Below are 14,160 nucleotides of genomic sequence, written 5' to 3'. Positions count from 1 at the left end.
AATTCAAAAATGTAGCAGGATACAAAATTAATGCCAAGAAATCTATGGCATTTTTATACACCAATAGTGAATTTACAGAAAGATTAAAAAACCAATCTCATTTAGCATTGAAACAAAAAAATTAAGATACCTAGGAATAAAGTTAACTAAGGAAGTGAAAGACCTGTACTCGGATAACTATAGGACACTGAAAAAACATAGATGAATACATAAACAGATGGAAGAATATACCGTGTTCATGGATTGGTAGAATCAACATCATTAAAATGTCCATACTGCCCAAAGCAATCTATAGATTCAATGCACTCCCCATTAAAATACCAACAGCATATTTCACAGACCTAGAATGAACTCTCCAAAAATTCATCTGGAATAAAAAAGTCCCCAAATAGCTGCAGCAACCCTGAGAAAGAACAAAGTAGGAGGGATCTCAATACAAGATTTGAAGCTGTATTACAAAGCCACTGTTCTCAAAATTGCCTGGTACTGGCACAAGAAGAGACATATAGACCAATGGAATAGAATAGAGAACCCAGAAATCGACCCAAACCACTATGCTCAATTAACTTTTGACAAAGGAGGCAAGAACATACAACGGAGTCAATGCCATCTTTTCAATAAATGGTGTTGGGAAAATTGGACAGATACATTCAAAAATGAAAGTAGACCACCAACTTATACCATATACAATAATAAAGTAAAAATGGATAAAGGACTTAAACATAAGACAGGAAACCATAAAAATATTAGAGGGATTCACAGGTAGCAAAATCTCAGACATATGCCAACGCAATATCTTCACCAATACAACTCCTAGGGCAATGGAAGCTAAAGAGAAAATAAACAAATGGGACTACATCAAAATAAAAAGCTTGTGCACAGCAAAGGAAACAATCACCAAAAGAGCAAAAAAGCCAACTGCATGGGGAAACATATTTGCCAATATTATTACCAATAAGACTTTAATCTCCATTTACAGGGAGCTCATACAACTTAACAAAAGGGAGATAAACGACCCAATCAAAATTGGTCAACAGATCTAAATAGATACTTTTAGAAAAAGGACATAAGGCTAATAGACATATGAAAGCATGCTCAAAGTCACTAATCATCTGAGAGATGCAAATCGAAACAACAATGAGGTACCACCTCACACCTGCCAGAATGGCTATCATCAACAAATCAATAAATGACAAGTGCTGGCGAGGATGTGGGTAAAAGGAACCCTCCTTCACTGCTGGTGGGAATGCAGACTGGTGCAGCCACTGTGGAGAACAGTATGGAGTTTTCTCAAAAAACTGAAAATGGAACTCCCATTTGACCCAGTGATCCCACTTCTAGGAATATATCCCAAGAAACTAGAAACACCAATCAGAAAGTGTATATGCACCCCTATGTTCATAGCAGCACAATTTATAATAGCTAAGATTTGGAAACACCCTAATTGCCCATCAGCACATGAGTGGATTAAAAAACTGTGATACATCTACACAATGGAATACTATGCTTCTGTAGGAATTTGTACCATTTGCAAGAATTTCTCCAGCATGGATGGAACTGGAGAAATTATGCTAAGTGAAATAAGCCAGTCAGAGGAAGATAAATATCACATGATCTCACTCAGTTGTGGAATATAATGAACAACATAAACTGATGAATAAAAGCAGATCCTGAGACATAGAAACATCTATCAGACTGTCAAACCTCAGAGGGAAGGTAGGGGAGGGTGGGGTAAGGGGGAGAGATCAACCGAAGGACTTGTAGTATGCATGCATATAAGCCGAACCAATGTACACAGACACCAGGTGGTGAGCGCATGAGTGAGGGGTGGGAGGCAATGGGAGGATAAGGACACATATTGTATGTAATACCTTAATCAATAAAGAAAAAAAATAAAGTTATAATTTTTCAATTGAAACATTTGAAATATGATTTCAAAGAAATATAAGTAACAAAATAAACATAAGGATGCTTTTCCTTCCTTTCTTTCTCGTTTATATTCTATTCTCCTTTGATTCTTTCCTTATTAATTTCTTTCCTCTCTAATTCTGGTATCTTCATGGATGTGAACTGATGATGAAGTAAAAGCTTATACAATAAAGAAGTTTGTAAGATATCTCTAGCCACAAAGTATTGTAGCAGAAACATGTAGCTGTTGGTCAATTGTTTAACAATATTTATGAAATTTAAATGAAAGAACTAAATGCCCGATTGCATAATTAAAATACAATAATTAGAACAAAACAATGTTGACATGTTTGAGTTTGAAACCTTAAGATGAGTAGGCAAAATCATTTTTGTTTTGTTTCGTGTTATGCTGCAAAATAGACTTCAGGATGTGGGAGGTGACGGAGAAAGAAAAAGACAAAACTTCCAACTGTGGAAGTATAAGAAGACAAGTGGTGTAGGGACAACAGAAGAGTCTTCTCTATGAATGAACTAATTATTTGATTGAAAAATGTAACCTGCACAGAACAAAAGAGATTTAATGATATTTCTATAAAGTCATAAAATAAGCACAGAAAGTTCCATCCACTTTTCTGGTAATTGCGTTTAGGACATGCAGGGGGAAACTGAAACATTTGTGATGGCAAAAGAAAAAAATGAAAGTAAGTCAGTGTGGAGGCCCACTGAAGTTATGTTCTGGTTTCCATCAGCAGGAGGAGAGATATGAATAGTGTCTTGGTAAAAATACAAGTCATCGCATGGGAAATAATTGTGAATCACCATCAACACTTTGGAGAGAAAAATTTGTCTAACAAATCTGACTCATCTTTTTTTTTTTTTAATGTCTGTTCCAAACTTGTAATGAGATAACAAAAACAGATAACATGTGAGAATGATTAGAGCACAGTGTGGTACTGAACAAATGGGTAGATTGTTTTGTTTCAGGTAAAATGACAAACATATTGCATATGTGAATATATGAATGAATGGATAAACAATTGTATTAATTTCCTTAGTTTGTGCCTCAAATGAATTTGTCGCAATAAACATTTTTAAAAAATATTTTTATTGATTTCAGAAATGAAGGGAGAGAGAGAGAGAGAGGAGAGAATCACTAATTGGCTGCCTCCTGCACGCCCCACACTGAGGATGGAGCCCACACCCCGGGCATGTGCACTGACCGGGAATCGAACTGAGACCTCCAGGTTCCTAGGTCGAGGCTCAACCCCTGAGCCACGCCAGCCGTGCAATAAACATTTTTAACAATATAATTTCAAATGCTTACTTTTGAGTTTATATAGTTGCATTAATTCATATTTTAATTTTTCCAATTATGTTAAAAAGATAATTCCTTGTAGATTAAGGTGCTTCAAGGACCAGCAACAGCAACATCACCTGAAAACTTGTTAAAAATGCACAATCTTGGTGCTCACTCTTATCTACAGAATCAGAATCTGCAATTTAACAAGAGCCCAGCTGATTGCTAAAAGCACATTAAAGTTTCAGAAGCACTGATATAGTTGAAATAATTATATTAAAAATTATAAATCCATACTCCTTTGTAGAGCACTATTTTCAATAACTTCTTTCACTATTTTTCTATCCACCGAGATGGGCCAAACATTTTAACTGCTTTCTTACAAGCTCTAAAAATGGTACTGGTGATGTCTCATTCAGTCCTCAAATGTTGATGTCATCTCTCATGGGTGATTAATGGGATAGCAAGATTGTCATGCAAAAATATATTATAGAGACAATATGAGAGTACTGACAATTAATTACTGACCTAATAAGCAGTGGTTATTAACATACTAGAGGCCCAGTGCACGAAATTCGTGCATGGGGGGAGTGTCCCTCAGCCCAGCCTGCACCCTCTCCAATCTGGGACCCCTTGAGGGATGTCTGTCGGGATCGGGCCTAAACGGGCAGTCAGACATCCCTCTCACAATCCAGGACTGCTGGCTCCCAACTGCTCACCTGCCTACCTTCCTGATTGCCCCTAACTGCTTCTGCCTGCTAGCCTGATCACCCCCTAAACACTCCACTGCCAACCTGATTGATGCCTAACTGCTCCCCTGCCAGCCTATTTGCCCCTAACTGCCCTCCCCTGTAGGCCTGGTCACCCCTAATTGCCCTCGCCTGCAGGCCTGGTCCTCCCCAACTGCTCTCCCCTGCAGGCCTGGGTCCCTCCCAATTGCCCTTCCCTGCAGGCCTTGTCACCCCCAACTTCCCTCCTCTGCTGGCTTGGTCACCCCTAACTGCCCTCCCCTGCAGGCTTGATCACCCCCAACTGCCCTCCCTTGCAGGCTTTGTCCCTCCCAACTGCCCTCCCCTGCTGGCCATCTTGTGGTGGCCATCTTGGTCCACATGGGGGCAGGATCTTTGACCACATGGGGGCAGCCATCTTGTGTGTTGCAGTGATGGTCAATCTGCATATTACTATTTTATTAGATAGGATAGAGGCCTGATGCATGGGTGGGGGCTGGCTAGTTTGCCCTGAAGGATGTCCCGGAACAGGGTGGGGGTTCCCTTGGGATGTGGGGTGGCCTGGGTGAGGGGCCTGTGGTGGTTTTCAGGCCAACCACACCCCCTGGCGACCCCAGTGGAGGCCCTGGTATCTGGGGTTTATTTATCTTCTACAATTGAAACTTTGTAGCCTGGAGCGGAGCCAAGCCTCCTGCTCACTCCGTGGCAGCAGCCATTTCTGTTGGGATTTATGTATCTTCTATAATTGAAACTTTGTAGCCTTAAGTAGAGGCCTGGGCCAGCCAGGGTGTGCAGAAAGCTTGGCTTCCTCCATCGCCAGGGGCAACCCAAGCCTCCTGCTCTCTCCAGCTCCGTGGCTGCCGCCATTTCTGTTTGGATTTATGTATCTTCTATCATTGAAATTTTGTAGCCTTGAGTGGAATCCTAGGCTGGCAAGGGCAGGCAGAAAGCTTGGCTTCCTCCATTGCCAGAGAAACCCAAGCCTCCCTCCTGCTCTCTGTGGCCATAGCCATCTTGGTTGGGTTTATTTGCATATTCGCTCCTGATTAGCTGGTGGGCGTGGCTGGTGGGCATGGGTGGTGGGCGTGGCTTGTGGGCGTAGCGGAGTGATAATTAATTTGCATATTACTCTTTTATTAGATAGGATAGTAATTTGATCAGGTTCAAATGGATATAGTTGGCCATGACAATTTTTTTTCTGTAAATGTGCAGTAAGTATATGGGCACTCTTTGTTCCAATAATCTTACCTAATAATAGACAAACATGTAAATTGACCATAACTCCGCTATGCCCACAGCCAATCAGAGTGAGTATGCAAATTAACCCAACAAAGATGGTGGGTTAATTTGCATATGCAGTCATGGAGCGGCTGGGAGGGGCTGGGGAGGGGGGACAGTGGAGGGAGCTACAGGAGTGGTGCTTTGGACAGAAGCGGGGACTTGCTGGCTCCCAGGTGGCTGGGAGTGAAGCCAGGGGAAGAAAGGCCTATTCTTGCATGAATATCGTGCAACAGGCCTCTAGTATAAAATATGTGACTCTTAGCTTAAATTATAAACAGAAAAGCCAAATCTCCATGATTCATAGAAATGAGAGTAGAAAGTAGCATTTCTTTTGGAACTATGCCTTTTCACAAATGTAAATAATGATAGTTACAAAATTAAGTTTAATAATGCATTCATCCTTCTAAAAGTTCTTCTCTACCATGTTCCCAGCACTGTTTTAGATACCAGGAAAACATCAGTGAACAGACTAACTGGCTCTCTTATTGAACTTGCATTCTGACCTGGGCATGGAGGGGAGACAGAAATGTCTATCATCAGATGGCATTAAATGATAAAAAGGAAAAAAGGCAGGGAACAGATTTAGAAAAGGAAATGTGTGTGTTATTGTGTGTACATGGTTGGATAGCAAAGGCTTCTCTGAAGGAGAGCCCTAAATGAAGGGAGAAAACAGCCATGCAAATAGTTGTGGCAAAGGATAGCAAATAGGAAGGTCCTGAAGTGGGAAAGGTCCAAAAAATGCTACTTCCATGTTTGAGAAACAGTGTGGCCAATCTGACAAGGGGTAAGATAATGACATTTGAATTTATGACTAAAAAATGATTCAAATAAAATTAATAGGCTGGCTCAACAGGAGCACATTTAATGAAAGTTGACATTTTTATAATCTTAATTCTGGTATTTCTGACTGGGAAAATGGTTGCATTTTTTACTCTGCCTTCCTATGTTTGATTGATAATTAAGTGATGCCACTTATTCATTCAAGAAATATTTACCATGAATGAGTCTAGTATGTGCCAGAAACTGTGCCAGAGGTCATATAATGACATAATGAAGTTGAGAGTGAGCTTTTACTGCCATATGAATGAATATAAATTTCAGAGTGTCAACAGTCCCCATTCATACTAGAGACAATTTAAACAGTCTTCCAATCACTGTATTTAATAGTTGTCCTTGGTTTGTGATGACCTCTGTGAGTTTCTTTATCTGCTTTGTAAGTATTTAATCAGAAAGACTGAATGGAAGGTTAACATAATGTATTGTATTGAATCTTTTGCATCCAGCCATGCAGCTTCTTCATTATGTTACTACTAGAGGCCTGGTGCACGAAATTCATGCATGGGGGGGATGTCCCTCAGCCTGGCCTGAATCCTTTTGCAATCCAGGACCCCTCTGGGGATATCTGACTGCCGGTTTAGGCCTGATCATGCCAAAACCAACAGTTGGACATACCTCTCACAATCCGGGACTGCTGGCTCCTAACTGCTCGCCTGCCTGCCTGCCTGACCGCCCCTAATCACTCTGCCTGCCTGCCTGATTGACCCCAACTGCTCACCTGCCTGTCTGATCACCCCTAACCACTTGCCTGCATACCTGATCACCCCTAACTACTCGCTTGCCTGCCTGATCACCCCTAACAGCCTCTGCCTGCCTGCTTGATTGCCCCTAACCACTTGCCTGCCTGCCTGATTGCCCCTAACTACTTGCTTGCCTACCTGATTGCCCCTAACCATTCTACCCATTGTCTTTGGTTTCTTCCCTGGCCCAAGATATCAGTATACCAATTGGTGGGAGTGGATAATGCTGTAGAGAAGAAGATGGATATATTTGTTTTAAGAGGAAAAACTTTTAAAAATATGTTTTTAATTTATAGAGGGTGTTTATTAAAGTTGGTGACAGTGAAACAAGGAAAGGCCTAGGAGAGAAGAAGCAATGGGAGAGATACTAGGCAGAGAAATGAGCCTAGGCTGAGCTTTGGCTCACTAAGAAGTCAGAGAAAAGGGGGCCTTGGAGACAGGTTCAGGGGGTAAGCTGAGATGAGCTGCTTCTGCCCATTGCTCCCTGGTTGCAAGCCTTGTGCAATCTTTTAGAGTTTAGGAGATGCATGCCTTTGGGGAAATAAGAAGGGAGGGAAAGGTATGGGAGTGCTCTTCTGAGGAAGAGCACATTCTGGGACCTTTGTTTGAGGGGTTTTAAAGGCTGAGAGTTTTGGGGAGATCTTAGGGGAAGATCTCAATAGAATATTCATGTTTTATGCTGATGTACTAAAATGAGATTTATTCCCTTAACTTCACATGTCCTCAGGTGTGGTTTGCACAAATGTCACTAATTGGAATTCTGTTATCTACTGGTATCTCCCTGAGTAGGGTGATTTAAGGTATTTATCATCTGGTTGGGGCGAAGTATAAACCATTTGTTCTTAAGTGTGCTTAGTTATCGAAGATAGGATTTTACGATTTTGCGATTTACTAGATGGCTGTAAACTTCTTGGCCTTTAACTATCTGTCTCAGTTTCTCTGTTCCACTTGTCCTGGTTTACTAGCCTGTCTCATCCACCCCCCCCCGCCCCCACTGACTTCCATCCCTGACATCATTTAGGGGTGATGAGGAAGGATGGTCTGTCTTCAGTAACTGCTTCCTGCTGACAAGAGTCATGGTCCCTGCCTGCATAGTGTCTCTCCCTGTCTGATCAAAGGGAGACAAGGGAATAGAATTTGAGACTGAACAGAGAGGCGGTTAGCTGATTCTTCCAAAGTAGGGATGGGCCAGAATCCCTGAAGTATCATCATCTTGATATGGAATTGTTGTATTCTAGAGGTGAGAAATTTGACAAGAAGGTTAAAAAGGCATGGCATAAAAATGCAGAGGAGAATTAGAATAACTAAAGGTCTGAGGAAGGATACAAACCAGGTGATAGAGGGTGCGGATTCTATCTAGTACCCCAGATTAAGTTGGTGGAGGGGCTTCTCTGGATGAAGGTGTGTCACCTGACTGAAGCACTTTTGTTTACTTAATTCAAATTAGGCTAAGGGATACATTCTAAGATCTCCCTTTTGAAGCAGATTCTTTCCACCTGAATCTCTTGGGCAGGAAAGAGGAAGCAGTTTCAAAGTGGCAGAACCTTGGTCCCTTTAATCTCTCCTTTTAAATAATAAAGGTTGACATTCTGGAAGCAGAGTTGATAGATTGCTTCATATTTCATTGACTCAATTAAGTAATCATGAAAATAAGTCAGTTTAGTTAAATTATTGAGTCTCACTTCAGGAGACAGTGATGCAGATGGGCTTCCAGAGTGAGACCTATATTGTGTATGCAAAGTAATTAGGTAAATAAAGTGCATGTCTATGAGAATAGAGAAACCCCACAAAGGTTAATGAACACAGCAAATTATAAACTATTTTTTGAGTTTGTAAAACTGTCAGTTGAAGAGACTTTAAGATACAAGTAGTTTGCTGGAATGAAATCAAGTAGTGACAATCTGATAGATCCTCTTTGTCTGGAGTTTAATATCTCTGGTGATGTCATTGGGTGCTCAAGTAAATTCTCTATGGATTTTACTCCATCAGTAGTTCTCAATAATTCAAGTCAAATATGGGAGAAAAATAAAACATTCTCTTATAAGAAAATTAGAAAAATCAGGATCCAATTCAGTTTATACGTGAAAAATAAAAATTTGAAGAGTTAACTGAATTAGAGCCTAATATCCATATCTATGTACCAGTATTATAGATTCTATCAAAACACAGTTTTTCTCTAATATCACCCTTATTTTGTTTTGTTTTATTAATTCTCACTCAAGGATATTTTTTTCCATTGATCTTTAGAGAGTGGAAGGGAGAGAGGGAGGAGGAAAGAGAGAGAGAGAAACATCGATGTGAGAGAGAGACATCAATTACTTGCCTCCTGCACATGTGCCCTGGCCTGGGCCGGGGAACGAACCTTCAACCTAGGTATGTGTCCTTGACTGGGAATGGAAGGTGTACAGACGGGGACACACTGACCACTGAGTACAACCGGCCAGAGCTAACAACCTCATTTTTATCAAAGATAGCTAAATCTAGACTATTGATTGCATTAAGTCCAGTTTCAATTTGGCCTGATTATTTGTATAAACACAACAAGATTAGTAACTGATTAATATAGGTTTTTAAAAATCTGCTTTGCTGGAATCTCATAAGGACTCTCCAGATTGAGTTTAATAACCCACAGGGTGAAGAAGACAAGCCACACAGTTGCCATCAGGCTTTTTCTGCAATACCTATATATTTGGGTGGATTCCTCAAGTTTGAGGTTCCCAAAATGTTTTCAGGTTCTTTCTTTGCCATCTCCCAGGAAACAATACTTTATTCTTTTTCTGGAAAGACTGCCAGAGCCATATGAATAAGCCAGCTACTAGGCTGTTTCTCCAAGGGGCTCTTATTGTCTTCAAAGTAAAGCTTTTTGGTGGCATCCAGAGTCTAGGCATGTGTCTCTCCATCATGATATTCCACTGAAAGTCTTGGTTAATAAAACCACAATTGGAAACTGGTTTTATGTGTCCTCCTTATCAGTATTATAAGATCAGTGTTCAGTATACTATGGTTTCCAGAAATGCTTTACATGTGCCTTCATACAGAATATTTGCCTTAAAATGGTATTAATACTTCTCATTTGAGTCTCAAATTTATGTTGAATTAATGGTTGAAATAACCTCAATGTTAATTTTCATCCTTACCATGAAGTAGCCAGATCTTATTCCATGTCCCTGATGCTGAATTCTAATGGGGAAGGTGTAAGAACTTGGTTCTAGGGCACATAGCCAGGCTGAAAACCCAAGCCTTTGGACTTTAAATTCATTACCCAGCCCATTATTATCTATATCTTTGAGAAAACATTATTTAACTTATCTATTTATACATAACATATGATTCCCAAACTTTGTTGCTGACCACATACTTTATCATTACATCGTGATTTTGTAGATAAGGAATATGGGCAGGGTTGTTGTTCTGTGATTTGATATGGCTGGGGTCACTCATTGGACTGTACTCAGAAGAAAGCTCAACTTGTAAGATAGCAGTTTAATCTTCCTGAGTCACTTTCAGCATGGACTCTCATCATTCAGTAGTTGAGGCTGTTCCTCACATCATGGCAGCTGGGTTCTGAGAGAGAGTGTCTAAATGCTGCCTGCTATCTTATAGCCTACAAATGCAACTGGTGCATTGTCATATTCTATTGGTCAAAACAAATCACTAGGGCAGTTCATATTCACAAGGATGGGACATAGACTCCATCTCTTGACAGGAAGAGTGACAAAGAATTTGTGGCTATCTTGAATCACCCCACGTATTAAAATAATGGAAATATAAACAAATGAATACCAAGATACATTTACTAGCTCAGTTTCCAAAGATGGCTCTTACTTCACTTAGCCATTTTCACATTGAGTTACCTATATAAAACTTTCTAAAAATTGGGATGTGTGAACTGCAATAAATTAGAGAAAGAATAACATCATAGATGGTTGATTGTGGACTCTACTTACCTTCTTAATGTCCAACAAATGCCAAACAATGTGAATACACCATCAATTATTAATGTCAACACTGTTACCTAGTTAAAAATTTAATAATAGTAAGTAAAGTTGCTTTTACAGAAGCAATAATAATAGACATCTTTCAATTTTTCAGTTTACATAAAGTTCTAATGGATCTCCAGAATCAGCAACTAAAAGAGTTAAATGATTGGCTTACAAAAACAGAAGAGAGAACAAGGAAAATGGAGACAGAGACTCTTGGACCTGATCTTGAGGACCTAAAACGCCAAGTACAACAACATAAGGTTAGTATATGTTATGCTATTTACTTTCTACTGGAAAACTAACTCTTTATGTATAGGTATATCAGGTACACATGTATATACATTGTTTTTTACAGATAGGAAATAATTAAAACTTCAATCAAGAAGAGTTTTAAAATAATTTTTGCCTAATATTTTTTGAAATGTTTATTTTTTCAAATACAGTATAACTTGGTTTTTCATATTTGAGAAGAAAATTAAAGCATATTCCTGGAAGAGAACAATGTGTGTATATAATTTCCTGGCAGAGAGTCTCTGAAGGGATTACCTGCAATGCAAATTTAAGTAATAAGACAAGTTTTTTTTTAACATTTTTTTCCCTTCAATTTATAATTTCTTGGAGCAGGCCAAGTTTGATGTAAAAGTGAACCTTTATAACATTACTTTCCTATAAAACACACCATCTAATATTTCTTGCTTATCTTTCTCCAGTTTATTTGTATATTTTCAATTGTGCTCCCTGCTTGCCAAAAATAATTTATTGTTTCTGTGATTAGGATTTCTATAAGAATGTTTCTGATCTGAAATTTTGAGGGTTCTTCTATAATCATTAACTTTGGGCCTTGTCCAGTCCATCAGGACACATACATACAGAAGAACCTTAATGATTGGCCCAGGATCTGGTTTGTAAGGTTTAGCAAAAAATGATATGAGAAAGTATAGTTACATTTGAATTCCAGATAAACAATAAAGATGTTTTTAGTTAAGTATGTGTCAGATTATTAATTCTTTATTTAAAATTCAGAATTTACTGGGCATCTTGAATTTTATCTGACAACTTTACTCGTGATGCGTGTTTCTTAGATTTATGGCCTTTAAAGGAAATATCTTCTATTTCAACTAAAACCTCCTAAGTCTGCATTTCACCCAACTTCATTCTCTCCTTTTATAACATTGTCAGAACTAGCTTCACAGTTCTTCTGTGCAGATAAAAGATACATTTCTTTCCAAGTCCCACGCTCTTTTCTAATGAGCTTTGGGTTTCAATGACACATGAGACAGGTCCTTGCTAATACTGCCCCCAAAGCTGTTTTTTGGCCACAGAAGTTTAAGATCAAGCAGTTTAAGGAGAGCTACAGCTCTGGTGATCCCCATCTACTACTCTAACAAGAAGAAAATTATCAACTGTATTTTAATTTTTATTTAAAGTTGTGACTAAGATTGGTTAAGTTGTCACATAGATTTTAATTGAGCATCTGAAGGAGATATATGTTCTACTATGTGCAATACTTTAAACAATAAAATAAAATTTTAAATAAATAAATAAATAAATAAGTTAGATACACATGATCTCACTCATTTATGGAATATAGTGAACAACATAAACTGATGAAGAAAAACAGATCCAGAGGCAGAGAAGCATCGATCAGACCGTCAAACCTCAGAGGGAAGGTAGGGGAGGGTGGGGATAAGGGAGAGAGATCAACTAAAGGTTTGTATGCATTCATATAAGCCTAACCAATGGACACAGACACCAGGGGGGTGAGGGCATGAGTGGGGTGGTTGTTATGGGGGGATAAGGACACATATGTAATACCTTAATCAATAAAGAAATTAAAAAAGAAACTAATTAGGAAGGTGTTGCAACAATCCAAGTAAGAAGGGATGTGAACCTGAACAAGGTAATGACATTAGGGATGGGGAAAAAAGGATGACTTTCACATATATCAACCAAAGGATTTGTATGCATGCATATAAGCCTAACCAATGGACACAGACAACAGGGGTTGAGGGCATGAGTGGGGAGGTTGGGGGCGGGTAATGGAGGAATAAGGACATATATGTAATACCTTAATCAATAAAGAAATTAAAAAAAAAGAAGTTAGATACAGTGCTAGATCTTGAATTGGACCTCTTCTCCTGTGTGGACCCTGCCTTCCTCTGATAGACTCTGAGCCTGCAGTTTTTTCTTTGGGCTTCACTGGCAGTTGCATGCAGTTTCTGTATACACCAGTGGCTTCTCTAAGGGCACTTGCTGGCTGCGGGAGAGAGTCAGCCAGTTTGAGGCTAGGCAGGAAATGGAGTTAGTGTTGTCCAAGCTGCCATTAACAACAAGAGATGGGATATGATGGATAAACACCCCAGAATCCTTTCCAAAGTGCCTCTCAATTCCCACAATCTCTCAGAAGTTTCCCAGCAAGACTGGATCCCAGATGTTCATGGGGTAACCTGTCTCACATTTCCACCCTCTCATATTGTCTCCTGAGATCACTTCCTGAATAAACTATTTACACCTAAGTCTGTGACTCATCGCCTATTTAGGGAGGAACGTATGACAGTCTTCCCATTCTGGAAGCCATAATACTATCCCAGCCTTACCACTAAATAAAAGTGTGCTTTTTAGAAATGACTTAATCTCTCAGGTTTTCCATCTCTTCACTTTGGAAAGAAAAGTGAGCCAGTTGGCTTCTAGTGTTTCTTCCAGTCATAATTTTAATGTTTCCATTAGTTTGGGACCGTGGGGCATTTCAGGAAAGGGCAAGACTAAGGCCAGTATCATTTAATATCAGGAGGAAGGGTGTTGGCACTGGATGCCTGGAGTCTAAGAATGAAACTAGTAAGAAAGACTCTAAAAGAGACATGGCAGAAGAATGGCATGACTTAGGGCAACTATGGAGAAAAGTTTTAGTTTGAAACTGAACAGACTCTATTAAGGTTAGGGCCATCCAGGTTCTTCAAATCTGACAATTACCTGAAGTGATTTGTACTTTCCTCTGGAAGATATAGAATGAATAGAATGGACAATATTTGACTGATACTGTCATAAAATTTGAATAGATTCTATTATTTGAAAATGTGCCATTTCTGATTAGTATGAAATCGCTTTGAAGAGAATAATTTGAAACAAAAAGCAACAGAATAATATGCAAGTTGACTGTATAATCTTGTACATCCAGGACTTATTCATTTAAGAGCATAAAAATAAACAGAAGGAATAGGTTTGCTGATTCAGAAATTGAGGCCAACTTACACCTTTAACTGTTTACTTGTAAACCCACTTCAGGATTGATTATTTTTCATAAAATTAAGACAATGAGAAAACACAGCCAAGAGAAAGCCTGCCAATTGATAATACTCTTTGTGTTACTGGAATTAATTATAGTGAGA

The 14,160-nt window shown here is 39.2% G+C and overlaps 1 protein-coding gene across 2 annotated transcripts in view; it reads left to right on the top strand.

Moving 5' to 3' along the window:
- Positions 1–14,160, top strand: part of DMD (dystrophin) — a 1,914,059-nt gene that overhangs the window by 206,255 nt on the left and 1,693,644 nt on the right. For both annotated transcript variants that reach the window (XM_054720874.1, XM_028129748.2), the window contains exon 7: positions 10,884–11,034. In XM_054720874.1, coding sequence (XP_054576849.1) covers positions 10,884–11,034 — 151 coding nt within the window. The remainder of the gene's footprint in view (positions 1–10,883; positions 11,035–14,160) is intronic.

Source organism: Eptesicus fuscus, chromosome 1 (assembly GCF_027574615.1).
Source record: "Eptesicus fuscus isolate TK198812 chromosome 1, DD_ASM_mEF_20220401, whole genome shotgun sequence".
Classification (NCBI taxonomy): domain Eukaryota; kingdom Metazoa; phylum Chordata; class Mammalia; order Chiroptera; family Vespertilionidae; genus Eptesicus; species Eptesicus fuscus.
This window is presented reverse-complemented; position numbering and strand designations above follow the sequence as displayed.